The 19625-nt window shown below is 40.9% G+C and overlaps 3 protein-coding genes and 1 pseudogene across 8 annotated transcripts in view; 2 read left to right on the top strand and 2 right to left on the bottom strand.

The window, feature by feature from the left end:
* reln (reelin) overlaps positions 1–2539 on the top strand; it is a 108257-nt gene extending 105718 nt beyond the window's left edge. For 2 of the 3 annotated variants that reach the window (XM_088298450.1, XM_088298449.1), the window contains exon 65: positions 1218–1233. Coding sequence is in view for 1 of the 3 variants with exons in the window: in XM_088298451.1 (XP_088154577.1) it covers positions 1218–1314 (97 nt within the window). In the remaining 2 variants the exon portion in view is untranslated. Of the gene's footprint in view, positions 1–1217 lie in introns of all 3 variants that reach the window. The other variant, XM_088298451.1, reaches the window with a different exon arrangement.
* Positions 2540–2701: 162 nt separating this feature from the next.
* Positions 2702–4896, bottom strand: LOC148334856 (protein Bouncer-like). Its single transcript, XM_088298866.1, has 2 exons — positions 4765–4896; positions 2702–4144 (listed from the first exon to the last, which is right to left on the bottom strand). Coding segments are annotated over exons 1-2 (390 nt in total). The 5' UTR covers positions 4767–4896; the 3' UTR covers positions 2702–3756.
* A 1212-nt stretch (positions 4897–6108) lies between these two features.
* On the bottom strand, positions 6109–7415 carry LOC148334855 (protein Bouncer-like; annotated as a pseudogene). Its single transcript, XR_015843987.1, has 2 exons — positions 7267–7415; positions 6109–6765 (listed from the first exon to the last, which is right to left on the bottom strand). The product of XR_015843987.1 is annotated as a protein Bouncer-like (transcript).
* Positions 7293–19625, top strand: part of pik3c2g (phosphatidylinositol-4-phosphate 3-kinase catalytic subunit type 2 gamma) — a 17405-nt gene continuing 5072 nt past the window's right edge. Inside the window, exons 1-23 of one of the 3 annotated variants that reach the window (XM_088297451.1) lie at positions 7293–7431; positions 9569–9722; positions 10774–11269; positions 11354–11433; positions 12590–12744; positions 12881–12995; positions 13062–13173; positions 14167–14237; positions 14376–14439; positions 14516–14641; positions 14758–14788; positions 15371–15554; positions 15638–15760; positions 16793–16921; positions 17043–17157; positions 17250–17383; positions 17523–17711; positions 17787–17880; positions 17959–18053; positions 18441–18621; positions 18697–18804; positions 18884–18976; positions 19154–19283. In XM_088297451.1, the coding sequence (XP_088153577.1) occupies positions 10832–11269; positions 11354–11433; positions 12590–12744; positions 12881–12995; positions 13062–13173; positions 14167–14237; positions 14376–14439; positions 14516–14641; positions 14758–14788; positions 15371–15554; positions 15638–15760; positions 16793–16921; positions 17043–17157; positions 17250–17383; positions 17523–17711; positions 17787–17880; positions 17959–18053; positions 18441–18621; positions 18697–18804; positions 18884–18976; positions 19154–19283 (2767 nt within the window). In that variant the 5' untranslated portion in view covers positions 7293–7431; positions 9569–9722; positions 10774–10831. Of the gene's footprint in view, positions 7432–9565; positions 9723–10363; positions 10495–10773; positions 11270–11353; positions 11434–12589; positions 12745–12880; positions 12996–13061; positions 13174–14166; positions 14238–14375; positions 14440–14515; positions 14642–14757; positions 14789–15370; positions 15555–15637; positions 15761–16792; positions 16922–17042; positions 17158–17249; positions 17384–17522; positions 17712–17786; positions 17881–17958; positions 18054–18440; positions 18622–18696; positions 18805–18883; positions 18977–19153; positions 19284–19625 lie in introns of those variants that run through there. The other 2 variants (XM_088297450.1, XM_088297452.1) reach the window with 2 other exon arrangements.

The raw sequence follows: 19625 nt of genomic DNA, 5'->3' as shown, positions 1-19625 counted from the left end.
TGGCTCACTGGCGACGCCCTGCTGGACAGAAGAGGCAATGAACAGGCTAAGCGAGATCGAAGCGCCACCATCTCGTTTCTACCGCTTGTCTGCTCAAGACCATGCTCTTGTGTCCATTTTTTCCCCCCACTCTTTTCTCTGAAATCAAACACTCGGAGTCAGAGTGTGTGCGTGCTTGTGTGTTCCATGTCTTGTCTTGTGGCTCAATGGAATTCAGTGTGTCATTTCTTCTATCCATTTTCAATTGGTTATCAAAATAGAAAATTTAATGATTATTTTAATTATTTATTTATTTTTTAAATTTCACATGGAAAAAAAACAAGAGGTTGACAGATTTTTTTCATGATTCGGTTTAGGCTCAAATCCAAAAAAATATTGGACTGAGTTTCATTAAAATATTTAATTGGTTTATGTTATGGTCTGTTCACGGGCATTGCTAAAGCTCCATTAGCTTGTTTGCCGCCACAATCAGTCAAACAAGATACACAAAGTTCCTCATGTATCATAAGAAGAATGAAAATAACTGCTTGTGGTTTGCCCTACCACTTGTCCTCATGCTATGAAACAATGTATGAAGCCAATTACAAAACTTTGTGATGGCTAACAAGCTAACATTTCTATACCAAATTTCAAGGTCATGTGAACATAACAAATTGTCAGTCCTGTAGCCCGTTTTTCCAGATGAAAATTAAAATTTGACAACTTTGATATTTAAAATTTTTCGTGTTAGGTTAATCAACAAATGAAACTTTAATTTTTGCAAGATAACGTTTTTTTTTGTGTGTGTGTGTAAGAGAACATTTATTTTAATGCACGTTCATGTATTTCAGGGTCATCTTCCGGGCGAGTTATACTAGGAAATTTGCTTGAATTACAAACACATAAAATTCTTGCCATATCAGACGGACTACAGAGATGACCTGAAAGTACATAAATGGGCATTAAAAATAAATAACGGTACCCTTGCAAAGAAAAACTATGCATCATCTCGCAAACTTTGCGAGGGAGAGCATTAAAAAAAACAAAAACTAAAAAATTCCACGTCACCTCAGGGGCTCTGTACAATTCGTACTGTTCAAAAGACGATGTCTGCCCGTGATGGTTCATTTAGGAAACTCCGCCTGTAAAATGCATGTTTCGTTATGCGTGTGACTTCCCCCTCTCTCTAATCACACGTGTCCCTCCTTCTCTCTTTCACTATGTTTGTACCCCTACAGCACCCGTAAACAAAACTACATGATGAACTTTGCCAGACAAAACGGCTTGCGTCACTACTACAGCCGCAAGCGGCGGGCACTGCCGCGGCACGCTTGAGCCTCCGGAGACGGGAATTTTGCCCCAACCCCCGCCATCCCTTTGACCCGCCAATCACTCACTGACCCGTCCGCACTCATTCCTTTGTCTCCTGACGACGTCAACACTAAATCAAACCCATGCTTTAGCCAAAATCCTTCCCATGTCGTGCCCGCAATGCTTTGGCGTGGCTGAAGCTCTGAAGACAGGAGTGTCGTGGCCATTTTGTTCACGTTCAACTATGGACGGTCAGGGTTTCCAATTGTTTTCTAAATGTTGCTGTGGTTCCTCTTCCCACCTGGCTCCATCTTCTGCCAAAAACCCTCGTCTCCCAACCCTCGTCCTCCTTTTCCAACCACACTGTGAAATTGAGAGATAATATATCACTGCTGAACTGACCAGCCAATTTGGAGACTGGCCTCCCAATTCCACTGAGCCGCCTGGGGAGGATGGCTCCAAGCCGCCAGCCTGCACGCCAGGAAAAAGACCACCACTATGACACAGATCATGAAGAGGAACAAACGGTTTTGAAAGTGTTGGGGGTGGGGGTGGGTAAAAAAATAAATAATATAATACTGTGTTCTTGCTGTTCTTGTGTGTCTGTGGGTTCTTTTTGTGCTGAATTGACTGTGGTGTTTGTTCATTTGTTTTCTACTAATTCATATGCTTTTAAGAGGCGGCAGGGGGCGCTGGGTTCTGCTTCCCTTTTCCCCAATTTTCTGGATCGGGCCGGTGTGGGCAGAGTAGAAATTCCACAGGGCGGAACGAAAGATGGGGAAAAAACATTTTATTTAAAAAAAATAAAATAAAATGACGGACTGAACATTGTTTTTGTTGTTGCATTCATTTAAAAAAATAAAATAAAATCATTTTATATATGTTGGCTCCCGAAAAATACAGATATTTATGGTATATGGCTCTTCATGTGACCTATTTAAGATGCACTGTGCGTAAAATGTATGTTATTTACAAGTTGTTAAGTTATTAGGCAGTCCAGTCAAGTTGTTCTACTGCATCATCTCCTCTCTTCTCTTGTGCTGTTCCCCTTTTTGCTCCATCCCTCCCTGCTGATTCCCGAGACCTGGAGGTGAGGCTCTGTTCGTGTTGTTTTTTGAAGTCTGTGTAATATGGACCCTCTGCCCTCATTGTAACTCCAGTCTAGCAAACTCCTGTACATACATGTATATCCACTATGGGGAGACCCAGCAGCCTTATTAAAGGGAAATAAAGAACTGCCCAAACCTCATACTGTCAACCTAGCCTCAACTCTTTATTGACCTGCAGCCAAACACTTTGATCATCTCCACTAAAGAGCTGTCAAACTTGTTTTCATTGCAGGCCACATGGGAGGTATTTCAGTTGAAATGGCAAAGCAAGAAAAACATCACAGTGGATGCTACACTGGATTAAGGTCATGGTTCACTTTACAATGGCTGGTCAGTCGTGGTCAAATGAAACAATTAGCTCAAAAATGTTCTGTTATGGAAATTGTCATATAAAATGCTTGTCTTTGCGGAAACAAATGATATAGACAAGTGCAACATTAAGTTTAAACAATGTGATTTTTTGTTGTTTGGTTTGGTTAATATAATTTGTAAGGATAATTTAATATAGGTTTCAAAGATAGTTTGACACAGTCTCCGTTTTCTTCTCAGGAAAAAAAGCACTAACGCTTCAAAGTTAGTTGGTAGTTGCTTTTCCTCTGAACAAAAACAACGCCCGCATTGAGTCGTATTGTTTTGATTAATCCGACGCGTCGTGTGTTTACGTTACAACTAAACCGGAGACCTGCTCTGCGCAGAGCATTCTGGGAAATAGACTATTGCGCCAACGCAAAAAAAAAAAATAATTAGACATTTTGAGGTGGCATGGTGGAAGGTTGTTCGAATCTATGTTTACCGATTTACGAGAACCAAAGAAAAACATCAAGATAAAATAATGCGTCCACTTCAAGGGATTATGTCAACAAACTTGCAATGACAAAAACAGACTGCAGAGGGCAGCATGACTCCGTTGTTGGGTCCGTCCCAAGTGGGCCACAAGAAAAATTATTTTTCAAACGCAAGAGTCAGAGAAGTTGGGGAAAATCAGAGTATGCTTACTGCATTTTAAATTTATACTGCCGGCCAAAAAAAACAAATAAATCCTAGCTCCGACAGTGCTGGTAAATACAACGTAAAGGAAGAAAAAAGAAGAGGCTAGGCTAACTGTTAGCATATCTGGTGAGTGTTCCTACTACAAATAGTCATAAATTGTGTTATGGTGATTGACTCTAGTATTGTTCACTTTACTTTTTATATGACACATTAAAACATTTAGTGGCATTAGTGACCCAAACCATGGTTTTTTAAAAATATTTAATATCATGGAAATACCAATATTTAAAAAATAGCTATGTTAAAATACTTTCAAACACCTTCAAAATCTATAGCTCAATGTCTTAAGATCGATGTTCACCCAACATCACCTTCCGACTATCCCCGCAACAGTCACAAGTGTTACGGTGATGAGGAGTGTGTTGGCGAAGAGGACCACACATGCGTTGCAATACGGCCGGTTACAGCAGGAGTAGCTCATCGTGTAGACGACTCCTTGGAAGGAGAGATTGTGCTGCAGGCTGCAGACCTCCTTTGGCATGCATCCGCTGGCGGACAGGGCGCTGTAGTTGCCGTAGCGACCCACGGCTTTGTAGCACACCTCCTCCGGGGGGCACTCGGTTGCGATGGGCTGATATTTGTACTCCTTCTCCAGGATGGGTCTGTAGAGGCAGCGCAGGTTGCCACATAACGTTGAGTGCTCGAGGTAGAAGATGAGGAACGTAGCGGCGTGCAGGAGGTGCCTCATGCTTCCCCTGCAGCAAGACGTTTTGAACAAAGGTTAATTTTTTTCCTCTGTTATTTCACGAAATTTTAGACTACTATAATCCAACTTTAAGAATGCATTGCAAAAGACGCCAACTTTCCAATGTTTATCTCACACCTTCAACTCTCTAAAATGCAGGTGCAAGACTCTAAAATTTAGAGTCTAAATTATACATAGGTTTAAATAATGTGAATTACACGACTGTCCGGCACCAAATGCAGCATGGAAGGTGCCTAGCTCACCCGCAACCCTAATGAGGACAGCCGATATAGAAAAATGGATGGACTTCAACATTACAGTCTACAACTGAACATTTAAAGACCTGAAGAGCCAATTGAAAATGGCGACGTGTGAAGAGTCTCTGTCACCAAAAGTTCAGTCAGTGTTTGTTGCTATAACGACTAATTTACTTTTTCACTAACAACCACAGTGTTGCTTGTCTTGGGAAAAAAACAGCGTATGTGAAGTCTCAAAACACTGTTTCATAATGTTTAGATCAGTTAGTCATACAAACGCATGTTAATGCTTCGCAACGAGTGCTGCTTTTAAGCCCGTTAATGGGCGCAGTGATGTCATCGTTACGTACAGACATTTAGTATCAAAACTTACATGGTGGCCGCCTTCGATGTGGAACTTAAGTTAGGGAAAGCAAATCCACCTGGAACTGGTCTTTGTCAAGCCTGACTACACTGCACCTTGGGAGGAGGACACACCTTCGCTTTCACACACACACACACACACACACAAAAACCCACCTGCTTGATTTGAAGTTTCTTTGAAATTTAGAAAGAAACAATTCATGAGATGTGAATTGTTGCATGTACTCAGAGTTAAAAATATATTGCAATTGAGGACAAGTATCAAACTCAAGGCCAAATGATTGTTCCTTTCATTTTTAAAATTGCAATGTTCTCCACTTTTAGCAGATATACCAAATATGTTTTTCAGCAGATCCCTTCATGTAAATTGAGCAACTGAGAGCGAGGGTGTGCTAACCGCATTTTGTCATTTTTAGTTAGGTTGAGAAATAAACTGCTCCAAACAAGATTTCATTCTAATTTTGACATATAGGAAGTCCATTCCGTATCACTTTTTTTTTTGCACGTCAGTCATGACCAAAGATCTGCAACCCTGTTCCTCAAGGCCCACTGTCCTGTCTGTTTTCCATCTCTGCCTGTGTAACGCACCTGATTCAAATGATCAAATAATCAGCAAGGGCTGCAGAAGCTGGACAACAATCCTGATTGTTTGAACCAGGTGTGTTGCAGAAGAGCGGAATGGAAAACAAGGAGGACAGCTGTCCTTAAGTAACAAGATTGAAGACACCTGGTCGAGGTGAATGATATCTTTAATTAAATACAGTACATTTCGCAGATGTTTGAACTTTGGCCATTATATAAACTTTTAGTGGCATCTAAATATACAATCAGTCTCCTCCTAAACAACAGAAATGAAGTTAGCCTACTCTAGTTTTCTGTGGCTCAAATAGTTGAATACTTATTTGCGTTCCACAATTTTTAACTTAAAAATGTTAAAACAAGATTCTAATTTCCTCAATTCAAACTTTGATAATTATCATTAATTGGCCTGTATGACAGAAACATTCATGCGTTTAATACATATTCTGACAAGTTAAAAATGACTTGGGCCATTATGCGATTAGTTTAAAGCACCCATGTCAAACTCGGGGCCCGGGGGCCAGATCTGGCCCACCACATAATTTTCTGTGGCCTGTAAAGACAAATAGTGTGTCAACTTCCACGATTCTCACCAAAATAAAACATTGACAATTTTGTCAAGTTTATGCAATTTAACATTTTCATTGTTTCATTACAGTCTTAAGGTAGACCTTAACCATGAGGCCTGTGACAAAACTTAATTTGACACAGGATTTGTTCAATTGTCAAGGGCCTTGATGGCGACTTCATATCAACTCACGCAAACAACAAAACAGAAGGTTAAATAAGCTTTTATTAGTCATGTAATCCCAGGAGGAGGGTTGACAAATCCACCTTTTTTTCTCTCTGGACCAATACAATATTCACATCATAATTGTGATTCCTGCTAAAACAATCACTCGATGATGCGATAAGACAGATGAGCGCCCATGGCTACCAGGCCTCAACTTTAGTCACGCCCCCCACAAACACACCTACAACACAGAAGCCGAAGGGTCAGGGCTACCGGGGGTCATCTCGGCAAGACCCCAAAATCTTCTCCCTCAGAGCGCGAGTGGCATTGGCATTCTGCTGGTTCTCCGCCAACACGCCCAGCAGCATCTTCAGTACGTCTTGGGTCACCGGCGCCACGTTGCACTTGTTCTTACAGCAGCAGCTGTGCCTCAACCGGTACTCCACCCCCATGTAGGAGGCCGCCGGGCGGCTGCCGCACAGCCGGGCGTCCACGCAGCCCTGGGCAGACAGCACGTGGACGACGCCGTAGTAACCTCTGGTGGTTGCGCAGCGCTGGTCTGGCAGGCACTCTGTGCTTATGTTGGGACATGGGTACTCTTTGGGCTGCAGGGGGCAGAAGTGACAGCGGAGGCTGGTCGGATGGACTAAGGCTGGGAGGAGAAGTGCTGCAGCTATCATGATGCAAGTTGGAGTCAGGCTGCAGGAACAAATAATCGTTGTCGTTAGTCGTCAACATAGTCGAGCCTCATCACAGGTGCGGCTTAGCAAGAGGCTGATTATCAAACAGGTTAAATGACATTTAATGAGAAGTGCTCACAAACAGATTTTTGAAATGGGCCTTTTATGAAAAAATAAATAAATAAGTCTTAGATATTTGCAAATTTCTTGGTTTGATCCTGTCTTCAAGAGGGATGGCAGAAATCTAAAACTACTTCCTGTAAAAAGGGTCATAATTCCCCAGGTTTTAGACAATTTTAATTTCAAGTCCCTGACAAATTAAAATTGTCCTTCAAAATAGTTGCTGATAGTTAATTAGTCAAATAATCATAGCACCTCTAGTCAAATGTGAATTATAAGGACAATTTAATAGAAAAAAAAAATCCATCTAACGATGAGGGAGTTTCTAGTCAAATTAGATATATATTTTTTAAATGTAATCGATTATTTGGTCCACATTTTTCATGCTGTGTGAAATTACCTCTGCTTTGGTTGCGCTGCCATTTTAGTGTCAGAGGTCCCAGATGTGATGGCGGTGGTGTGATGCACTGCATGCAGCCGTCGAAGATTATACACTACACTGATTGCCAAGTAGCAACAGGTGTGTTTCACATCTTTAAAACGTGCCAGCTGATTTGTAGAAGAGGTATGTAAAATATCTTATTTCAATAACATAATTTCAATTATTGTGTGTGCATGTATGTATATTTTTAATTATTTTAGTTACAATTCACACATTTTTGATTAAAAAAAAAAAGAAATCAACACATATTAACTGTTTGTGAGTGTAGCTTGCAATGTAAATGTCAGTAAAATTGTTTATTTCTGAAATGTTGCATGTTGTGATTTGCATCACATTTTCAGTAGATCACCTTTCCAAATTTTAAATCAGAAATCCCATATTAAATCATCAATATTAAATGAGCAATTATTAAATTATATTAATAATGTGTATTTTACTAGTGTTATATTCTATCATTCACAATAAGCCAATAAACAAATAATTCAATCAGATCAATATAAATTCATTAAATATTTATGGAAAAAAAATTCAACAATAATTTACAGAGATTAAATTATAACAATCACTGAATTTTAATTGCACAATTATTTAATCCAACAAATAAACTGTGTATATAGAAAAATATTCTACTTTTGCAATTATGTTGTATTATTTATAATAAATCTGTTAACCTATTACTCAATGTACAAATAATTGTTGAACGTCTATACATTTTTTTATTCTTCTAATATTTTATGTTATTTAAAACAAATCAACTTATAAATAACTGGATGATTTGAAACCATAAAATACATTTTAATTAACCTATTTGAGTGGAAAGCAATTTAATGCAACCGTGAACCGGTTTTCCGTGTCAAATTGGGCAATCGGATCATATGCTAATGTCGCCATCTAGTGTCTATTGATAAAAATGCCGTGGATGGTCAAATTCAATGGGTGATGTCAGTGCAGTCAAATGTTTTCTACTGAGGGCTGTTTCATTCTTAAGACCATTTGTCACGAAACTCATACCAGACCTATATTAAAGTTAATTTTAAAGGTTATTATTATTGTTATGTTGTATCCTTGATTGATTGATTTTGTGGACAGTCACTTACTGTAGTGGGAAAGGGATCAAATCCAATCCCCACTCTCCATACCTCCACTACCACAAAAAAAAGCCACAAATTATTTATTTATTTATTTTTGGAAACATATCCTTCATCATCTATCCGTTTTCTATAGCGCCAGTCCTCAGCAGGAGTCTCTCCCACCTGACTTTGTGTGAAAGACACAATAATCGAACTTTTTGAAGCTGAGAGCTCCTTATTGGGAACTGATTAAGGCACAGGGCTATCAATTTGATGCACACTTTTGAAATAACAAAATATGCTCCAATTTCCCTGAAATTCTCACTAGTGAGCAGCCCACATGCTAAAGCGAGGGCTAGCAACGTAGTGTATCGAATGGAAAGGAAAATTAAAAACAATATTCGATTTGTACGTCGCAGATAATCCTGTGGAGAGATGTTTTGCCATGCCAAACCGTTTTGCTCACTTAACTTTAAACCCGTTTAATAACATTCCTGTGGCAGGAGTGGAGATCGGGTTGCCAACCTGATTTGTTTATATACACACAAAGTAAGTTATGAAGTGTGGCACTGCAAGATTTTCAAACTTTTATTATTTGACCGTTTGAATTTCCCTTCCCGTTCAAACTTGAATTATATTTAAAAGACAGATATTTAGCTCTGACAGATAGAGGAAATGCCGCGCAACTTTTTAATTTCATCCTTGGGGGAAAACGCTAATCATTAGCATCCTCCATCCTAAATGTGAGGTGAGACCTAGTTTTAATTTTTACAGGTTTTTTTTCCCCAGATGTTCCCTATACTGGGTCACAGTTTTGGTTGATGTTTTGGTGTAAATTTAACAGACCTATGCACATCATGACGCTAAGCGTTTGGTGTTGGGACAAAATTGTGCTGGTTAGCCCCCAAAGACTAGATTTTTAATTATTATTAATTCAAATATATATTTTTTATTTTATTATTATTTTTTTTCTTTATTTATTTATTTTTATTCGATTATTTATTTATTTATTTTTATTCGATTATTTATTTATTTATTTAATAAATGTTTTTTCATTTATCATTAGCCAACCAAATGCACACACTAACGATGTCTTGTCCCAGCGAACATTTGGGGGAAAAAAAAGGTAATAAATGCAAATCTTTCATTCTAAACTTTTCCTCACTGTGAGAATGCGTTTCCTCCAGCAGAGAGCGTGTCGTCTGTGTGATCCAAGTGAGAGAAGTAAAAATCCAGTGGGAGGAGTAAATGCGCAAGTGTCACTGGCAAGTGTTCTGGTCTAACTCGCTGAGCATGATGGCTTGAATTGACAAGAAACCGGGGAGCACAACAACACTTCTGATGGTACGTCACGAGCAACTCAGACTATTTTCTTTTTATTCGTAGTAAGGGAACGTTTTGATCACCTTTTTACATGTTTATCAACATCATACAAGTGGTTAATTATTTTTGAATTACTTTAGTGAGTTGAAGTAAACTTCTTCCTTTCTATAAATTAGACCAAATGTTGTTATTTTGTTTTTCAGTAAGGTTGCCATGCTTTTTTTTGTCTTGTGAACCGAGCAGGTTCCTGAGACATTGTGGCGCTTTGCGGGGATTTCCTGTTAAGATTTGAAAGGCTGTTAATGATTAGACGCAGTCCTAAGCTTGAGTCACATTCACAAAATTCGGGATATTCAGACCTTGGGTGAAATCTTAGGATCAACGTCAAAAAGCGCGATGGCCTTTACAGATAAACTTCATTTGACTTTCTCTAAACATCTGACTATTGAGTCATATTCAACCGTTCAAAGCTTTCATACTTTTTGCATTACTTTCTGTTTGGTAACAAAGAGCTGAATGACACCACATGTTTGATCCATGAATCAGCCAATCCATTTCCTGGCTCAGTTACAATCTGCATTTAAACGCTCCTCCTATGAACATCTTGACGTTCACCTTTCCACAACATGCGACAAAGAGGACACCGAACAATTTATCAACAACAGAACGGGATGTTTGCAGAAGGACGTGCCAACTGACCTTTGAGTGTCATCAGCATGTTGGGACAGAGGTAGAGAGAGACTGGAGGAGTCACAGAAAGTCTTTGGACAAGATCTTGGATTGAGCACCAAAAGTATTGAAACTTTAAATAGTTGGACATGTGAATTTATCGGTTTGCAGAAATGAAGTTCACCTGCACTTTGTCATCTTGTAATTTCACACTGGAGTACACTGATTTATTTATTTATTGTGGCACACACTGACATTTTTTTTTGTTGATCCAGATACATATTTTAAGTAAAGTATACATCTACTTAAAAATGTACCTGAACCCAGATGATTTGATTATGTGCGACCGCTTGACAAAATAAAATGGAGTAATTTCTTTGCGTGACGACATTTTTTTTTGCAGTGTGCCCCACTGTGACGTGACATACTGCACCGTCAAGACTCACCCAGGTTACAATGTGATGGATCCCCCTGGACCGCACCCCCCTATACCACCACGCCGAGTGCTCCACCGACAAAACGCAAACAATGACCTCCCCGCGTCTTTAACAGAGAATGAATTTGCGTCTCATCTTTACGAGGAAATCGATAATACTGTTGAATATGTACAACTCCTGAAAGACAAACCATTGCCTCTTTCGGGATCCCCGTCGGAACCACAGTCTCCCGGCCAAGAACTTCCTCGAGGTGCTCCGCGAAGAGGACGCGTGCCTCTCCGACCCCGTCGTGCCGCCCCTCCGGTCCCGAGTGCAAAGGCTCCAAGTGGACAGGACCGCATTTCCCCGCCCGTGCCCCCCAGGAAGCACGCCCCCCTCGGCCATAACAGAACCAGGTTCTCCTGTGACCTGACTGTCCCTCTCCACAAATTGACCCGCTCTAACACACAAACAGATGAGCTGGTGAGTAAGCGCCACCGTTTTTCTGCCTTGACGATGATGTCGAATTGACAGTGTGAAGGCCTAAACGATTGTCTTTCACGTTAGGATAAATGTCTCATCAAACTGACAGACGCTCCAGAAGGCAGCACAACGGTGATGGCTGCATTCTGCCAGGCCACATCCAAGTAAGATCATCTATGAGACATAAAATAGTGCAAAAAAAAAATTCTTGGGCCAAGACTTGGTTGTTTTAATGCAGAGTCATAATGGTTGGATGCAGGAATAGAGTCGTTTTAGATTCAGGAATTTGACAAGATCAGTTAGTATGGCAGCAATGGCACAGAATTCAAATAGCACAGACTAAGACGAGCTTTGGCGTTTGAAAAAAATGTTTCCCTCTTTCCGGCACTTCCGCCTTTCTCCCCATGACATGCGCACACTCACGGTCAACAGTGAAGCAGCCATGTCAGTAGACCATCCGCATCATTTTTAAAAGGTGTCGTCTTCGCGTATCGAGCTAACTGCGCATCGCTATGTGCCGGCTAACTTCTGAATGAAGATGCTCAAGTTCTTGTAGTTTTAAGAGGCAATTATCTTCAAACGTGTTTTGAATTAAATCCCAGAATTCACTTTTGAGCAGGGGTGGGGGAAACTTTTTGATTGCCGGGCCACAACGGGTTCTAAAATTTGACTAAGGGGCCGGAACAGGAGCAGATGGATGGAGTGTTTTGGTAACCTCACCTCATCGGAAAAAAAAAAAAAAAACATTTAATTTGAAATGAAAGTGAACAAAAGCATGACAACAAAATATCTGTCTTTGACACACCACAGTATTTAGAAAATAAAACATTAATGAGGTTTATTCATTTAATTTTTTTTTAAAGTCCGGCGGGCCGGATTAAACCGTTTAATGGGCCGCATGTGGCCCCCGTGCCGTAGTTTGCCCACACCTGCTTTACAGGGTCTTTAACGGTTTGGCCATGGTGGAGGTTGTGTATCATATCCTTGTTAAAGCAGCAGGTTTATTGGTAGGCCAAGACTTTTGAGATCTGTTGACATCCACCTCAGTAATCAAAATAAATAAATAAATAAAACAAGGTTGGACTAGACCACTAAATATTAATACATTATCTTTGCCACTTTTTCTCACGAGGGTTGCGGGCGTGCTGTCGCCTATCCCAGCCGTCTTCAGCGACTGGCAGGGTACACCCCAGTCTGGTTGTCAGTCAGTCGCAGGGCGCGCATAATCTTCTGTAATTACTCTAATTCAAACTTCATAAGTGAAAAAAGAATGTCTTTGTTATGCACGTCTGAGCTTTGAACTGTTGCTTCCTCCAATAGTCTGCTGTCGCGCTACAAGCACACACAAACGGCTCACAACCCAGCTGTGGTGCGCGCTCGAGTGTCCAGCGTCCATCCTGCGTTGCTGCAACAGGTCGAGCTGACTGTCAGCGTGGCGACCGAATATGAAAGTCAGCTTCCGATCCCCACCACAGGTATCATCCATCTCACACGCTGAAGCTATTATCTTACAAAACAAACGGGTCATCCTGCATTACCCAAAATGCAAAAAATAAATCCTCCATTTTTTTGTGGGTATGTTGTAAATGAATTTGCGATCCTTTTGTCTAGTGAACAGGACGGTGCAAAGTTTAATCGACGAGATCTTCCAGCTGTTCCAGCTCGCTCGCGAATCCACCGGCCATTATGTTCTCAAGTTGTGCAACTCGGAGGAGTATCTCCACAAGTAGGTAGTTTCACTGAGCAAACTTTTTATTTCTTTTTACACACTGACGCCGCACCGTCCCAACAGTGACAAGCTGCTGGGTGTGCACGAGGTCGTTCAAACACACTGCAAGTTCAACATGGACCTTCCCCTGCGACTGCTCCACTCCAGCAGCCTGCGACGCAAACTGGCCAGAGATGTGAGTCACGACCAGACGTCTCAAATGTTAATCATTGACTGACAATGAACGGCCTGCCCTGCGACGTTATTATCAGAGCTGGTGTGGTTGTGGAAACGCGACTTGCATTTTTTTTTTTACTTTGTTCTGTAAACAAATCACATACTGGCTGCTGACATTCAGGGGACAGATGGAGCAAAAATAACTCAGATCAATTTAAAAAAAAAATTTTTTTTTAATATCATGTCTAGATTAATTCATTGCCTAAGAAATGCAATCCATCTGTTTACTTTTTTGGGTAGAATTGTGTGAATTTGTCATAGTGACCTGAAAGACTGCAAGTCAAATGGTTTAGTTAGGAATTATAATTGAAATTGACAAAACATTTTTTCCTATGAATTCTTTTGCCGTTGTTTTAGACTAACCTATAAGACCCAAAACATTTATACATAATACGTTTGATCATGTTTATTTTTAATACAGATTCGTTCATTACTTGAAATTGTTAGAAAAAAATAATTAAAATAATCACATTAAATTGCAATGAGATTATTTATCAAAATTGTTCAGCCCAAGATTTGTGACTAATACAAGATGCAATTCAATCTCCAATATTAAACATGATCGGTTTCAATATGTTAGTGTATATATTTTTATATTCTCATAACAGTAAAAAAAAAATTCCCGCAGTGAACTGTCACTTTAATCATTTAAAAATATTTGCAATATTTTGCCCATAAATATAAACATTCTTACTTGTTTACAAGTGTGATACGTATATTATAAACAGCCGTTGTGCTTTCAAGTTGTTCAACTCGGAGGAATATCTGCACAAGTAACACTTTGCACAAAGCAAGATTTATAAAGACACGTCAGACCTCATCAATAATCTTTAGCATGAACTAAAACCGATATTGTGAGCTTGTACCGGTCCTAAAAATGTTTACCAATGATCGTGTGTATCAACGAATAACATCATTGTGTTGTGGATTTTTTATTTTTTTATTTTTCGAGGAAGGGGACGACAAAGCTTCAGGTCATCTCTTCGAGCTGGTGCGGCCTGTCTGCGTCTTCAACGCTTGCAAGTAAGAAGCCACGCCCTTCACTGGCCTTTGTTTGCTGTAGTCTACTCATGATGTCATCTCGGTTGGTCACAAGCGGTGTGTGTTTACAGGAAATATTGAGTAAAGGAGGTGTGTGTGTGTGTTTTGTCTCTCTCTCAGGTTGAGTCTGCAGAATGTGCTCATAAGCTACAGCAAAGAGGAGGCCATGCTGATGAAAAGCAAAGTCAGTCAAGACAGCTCACTGTTCATGTGTCAAATATTTGGGAATGAAGCGTTCCAAAGTGTCTTGATGTGTGCAGTCGGGAATGAACGTCAACGTGATGGTGGCCCACGTTCGCACCGTCACCGATCTCATGTGCGGCCTCTCAAGCGAGGAGCTGGAGGACGCCATCGGCCGGATCAACAGAGTCAACCCCATACCTCTGGTAGGACGGCACGGCTGTGTCACGCAGCCGCACTTTTTCAACCCAATCCTGTTGGATGTTTTTCCACATCATGTTTCTGATGTGTGCGTTGTGTGTGTCCTCATCACCTTTTGCAGAGTCATGAGGAACTGTCCGAATGCGAGAGCGGTGAGTGTTTTGCCTCTTTGGGGTGGGGGTTCCGGAAACAAGCAGCGTTTGGGTATCGTTGGGTTCCTCAGAAATTGCTCATCATATACCACAGAGGACACAAAGAAGTGACTTGAATTTTCGCTGAAACACAGATTGTAAAAAAACACTTCTCATGACCACAAAAAAAATTGATTAAGACAAAAATAAATGCTTTGAAACTATAATTAATCATTTTGAAAGAATATATGGGTTGCCCGGAACACATGCTTAATTTCTCCGCATTTTTTGCACCAGACAGCCGGATGCATGACGCACTCTTCCGGCAACATAAATATCCATCCATGGATTATGTTTTTTGTCCTGGAAGTTAAAGTTTCCTATTTTTATGTCATCACTACGTAGTGGGATTCCCTGATTAATCGATGCAGTAATCGATTTGTTTTTGACCGCCCCAATATATACGTATATATGAAGCACACACATACTGCTTACCGAATTCTTTGATGAACCCATTTATCAATCAAAAGAAGTCCAATTTTATCTGCCGTGAATTCATATCAAGATGACGACCGCTTTTGGTAATCATTGTGTGTCTTGTAGCCATGCGGGCGCTGCACAAGTCCCTTCTGAAAGTCATGCAGAGCTTCTTTGCCAACTTCCTGTCCAACTTCAGAACTCTGGACATCGCCAGCAAACCTCTAAATGGTGATGTGGAGGCCAACAGTGAGCTCTTACAGTTCAACGTGGCCGCGCTCTATAAACTGCAACCCAGCTGGCTGAGCACGTATGACATCAGCGTTGCAATACGCGCACATCACACGAAAAACATGATCCTTATGCATTCTCTGCTTTTTCTTTTTTTCCTAGATTTGACTGCTTTTCTATCTCCTGTGAGCTGACGTATGGAGGGACGCAGATTTGCTCAGCTGTGGTTTCTGAAAACATCAGCACTGCTTTGTCATTTGAGAAGAAAATACGTTGTAACCGCATGTGAGTTCACCTTCCACTGTGGTGGAGTCTTTAAGCATTTTTTTACATATATTCCATCATTGCTGCTCAAGAAATCTTCTATTTAACATTTTACCGTTACGAACTGTCATAAAGACAAGTTAACCTTTAGGTCCCCACTGAGCCTTGGCCTCCCCTTTGCTTTCACTTTTTGTCACGTCAACCACCAATTGTTGTTTGACGTTTGAGGCTTGCCTTTTACACATGATCCAAAATTGCTCATCCTATGGAGCAAAATTTTTGTGTTTCCACTGTGTGTTTAAATTTCATGAAGTGGCAAGTGGAATTTAAAATGTGATTTTTACAAGTTTTAATGCGTTGTATTAAAAAACAAAATATCCATGTCACAGTGAATGTTTGAAACTCATTATCTTGGATTTAGCATTTTGACGTCATTGAGCCACATCTGACATTCTAGCTGTGAAGTGTGCTCAACGTGTTTTTTTCCCCCCTGATTTAATTTGCTTCTTCTTTTAATTAAACAATAAAAACAGAACGACCAATACTTCCCGACAGCTTGTCATCGCCATCCTCAGACTCTGAAGATGACCCCGTGAGGCCAGTGACTTCACTGGGTCAAACGGCCAGTGGGCGGACCCAGCTCACGAAAAAATGTAGTTTTATGTATTTTATTCATTGTTTCGTTTTTAAGCAAAGTAATCATTGGAATCTTATTATTTGCACATGTATTCCTTTTTAAAACAACTTTTTTTTTTTCGTGTCCCATATACTTGCAGCAGAGGCAAAAGAGAAACTAATTTGATATGCATGTGTTTGTGTGATGGAAAATGGTAGCCTAAATTTATGGAAATTAAATAAATATCTGCTGTGAGAATGGCCATTGGGAAAAAATATTTAAATACATGCCCTCGGGAAAAGTTCCTCACATTAAAAAAAGGGAAATAAATTCATGGTTGAGTCAGTTTTAAGTTAGTTCCTTACCACTCTAATGTACCTCGTTGAATAATATGCTGTAAATTCAACCACAATCCCGTTTGTGTATTTGAATTCCAGGATGGCATTTCCTGTCCCAGTAAAGCAGTTGCCGTACGAGAGCATGCTGACCTTCCAGCTGATGGGCTCAAAGCGAGGAAAGAGCCACGAGCTGCTGGCATGGGCTGTTCTCCCTCTTTACAGCAAAAGGTAACCGGCACGTCTTAAATCCATCACACAGACACTGGAGCACATTTGTGCTTCACTTCAACACTTCTCCGCATTTTCCATGACACAGCAGTGTGACCGTTGACTTAAACTGTGTTTGTAGAACTCTGGTAAGCGGTACCATCCTGCTCAGTTTGTCCATGTTGGCCATGCTGTCTGCTCCCCCCTCGCCGGCCCTGTTTGACAGCCACAGACTGACAGTGGGGGTCATCCTGCAGGTGAGAAAGATCACAAAAGCTTTGCCTTCTGTTGGCAAAAACTAAAATTAAACCAAAATCAAAAATCATCACTCATCCTCTTTAACATGCAGCTTGAGTTTCCAGATGAGGTGAAGTGGACGTATCAGAGGCCTGTCGCGCTCCCTGGGTCCTTCATATTCTCGTCGCCTTGCGAAGAACTGGAAAAGAAAATGTTACGAGTGTCCAAGAAGTTCTGTCTTTGCTTGTGAGTCGGGGGGGGGCAGTTCCCGTTTGAGAACGGATGCATGTTTTTATCAAATCACAGAATTTCTCCTTCCAACATGGCTAATGTGAGTGGGATGCTTCAGTCACAAAGAATGAAACGCGTTCCTTTCTGTTTCCAGTCTGTCCGAAAACGAGAAGAGCTTCCTGTGGAGTAAACGTCACAGCTGCGACCAATCAAGCACCTTCCTCCACCTGTTGTTGGGCGGCGCCCCCCAATGGCAGCCCGAGGACCTCACAGAAATCTACACCGTTGTAGACCACTGGGCCATCCATCTTCCCGAGGAGGCTCTCTTCCTGCTCACCGATAAGTAGGCAGCATCTCTGATCCTTGCCATGATTTTGCTTCACTGAAAAAGAAAACAAATTGTGTTTCCCTTGTCCAGTTTTCCAGACCAGACAGTACGCGAGGCTTCTGTGCAGTATTTTGGACAAATACCCGATGATGAGCTGGAGTTGTTTTTGCCGCAGTTGGTCCAGGTGAGCACCGTAACAGACATATCTCCTCCTTTCGAATTCGACTGCTATTTATTTCATTTTCATCATCATCCTGTGCAGGCTCTGAAGAGCGAGTGGGAGCTGAATGGAGCTCTGGTCATGTTGTTGTTGGAGCGATCACTAAAGAACATTCGGATTGCCCATCAACTCTTCTGGTACGTAGCCATTCTCACGCGTGGATTGCGGTGTTATATCATCAGAGTTGCATGAAAGCAAAACGTGTCCGTACGATAACAATCATAAACACACAATACACGCACAAACAGTCAAACTAGGTCTAGTAAAATTGCAACTGGGCAGCGGCACGCATCTGGGAGAGTAAGAAGTAGAAGTAAGAAATATTATTAAGTTATACTAAAGCTGAACGGTTTTGAAAAATAATTTAATTGCGATTTTTTTTTCTCAATATTGCGATTTCTCTCTCTCTCTCTCTCTCTCTATATATATATATATATTATATTATATTATATTATATTATATTAGAGTAACTTTGACTTTGAAAGGTAACTTTGTGCCATTGGCCATTGCTGCTCGTGTGGCAGGCTGCTGGAGGATGCTTACACAGAGACGCACTACCAGAGCTGGTTCGGTAAAGTGCAAGCGGCCCTGCGCTTCTGCTGCGGTCGAGCGCTGAGGGAGGAGGTGGAAAGAGAGAGCCGCTTGCTGTCAACACTCGTGCAGGTGGCGGAGAAGGTCCGAACGTCGGAGAAGATGCGACGGAAGGTCTTTTAAACTCATTCGCAAAGTTTAACTCAGCATTAAGTCTGATATTTTATCAGCATGTTAATTGTCTTGCAGACTGTTTTGAACAAAGAAAAGGGGAAGATTGAGAAGTTCTTCAGTGATGGGAGAAGCTGCTGTCTCCCTCTCGATGTTGCGATCCACATCAAGGGAGTGGACCTTGATGTAAATGCTTCACAGCATCATCGCAATCTAAACTACACAACTTTGGACGAGTGTTTACAATCAGAGCTTTTATTTCCAGGCCTGTAAGTTTTACAACTCCAATACCTCTCCTCTGGGGGTGTCCTTCATTTGCACTGACCCGCTGGCTAAAAACATCACTGTCATCTGCAAGGTTGGTCATAAAGCAGCACTTTACTGAGCCTCGTTGGCTTTTTAGTTGTGACCCGTCAAGGAGAACTCTGAGCTAATGGCTCGTTACACATCTGCTTTTGCAAACACTCCAATTGGAGTGCAAATGAAGCTCTTTACAAAGTTTTTTACATCACTCAATGAGAGGTGCTCTCTTCAGACAGGAGACAGCCTCCGCCAGGACATGCTGGTCCTCCAAATGGTCCGCATGATGGACAGGGTGTGGCTGCAAGAAGGGCTGGATTTGCGAATGGTCACCTACCGATGTCTCTCGACTGGCACGACTCAGGGTGACTTGAGAAAATTGATACAATTCTTCAAATAGAACATAAATTATCATTTCCAACCACATTAGTGAGAGAGTGGTTGGAAAATAATAATAAAAAAAAAAGAATCTTCAACCCGTTTAATTCCTTTTTACTGTCAAATTAAACATAAAACAAAGATAATTACATGTTTTATATAAAAAAAAAAAAAAAATCAAACAACGTTGACTTGAGAGTGGTCCGCTAGCTCAATGCTAAACTATAATCTAAAACGCCATTAACATGCTAACAGTTAGCATCGCTAGCCATGGTGTTAGAAGCCCAATGGATATTTGGTAGCGTAACATCTGTGCCACATGAGTTTCA

The sequence above is a fragment of the Idiotropiscis lumnitzeri genome, chromosome 6, assembly GCF_059441095.1.
Source record: "Idiotropiscis lumnitzeri isolate Australia: NSW breed Sydney's pygmy pipehorse chromosome 6, RoL_Ilum_1.0, whole genome shotgun sequence".
NCBI classification, from domain to species: domain Eukaryota; kingdom Metazoa; phylum Chordata; class Actinopteri; order Syngnathiformes; family Syngnathidae; genus Idiotropiscis; species Idiotropiscis lumnitzeri.
Note: the sequence above shows the minus strand (reverse complement) of the source record. Positions and strands in the feature narration are given on the sequence as shown.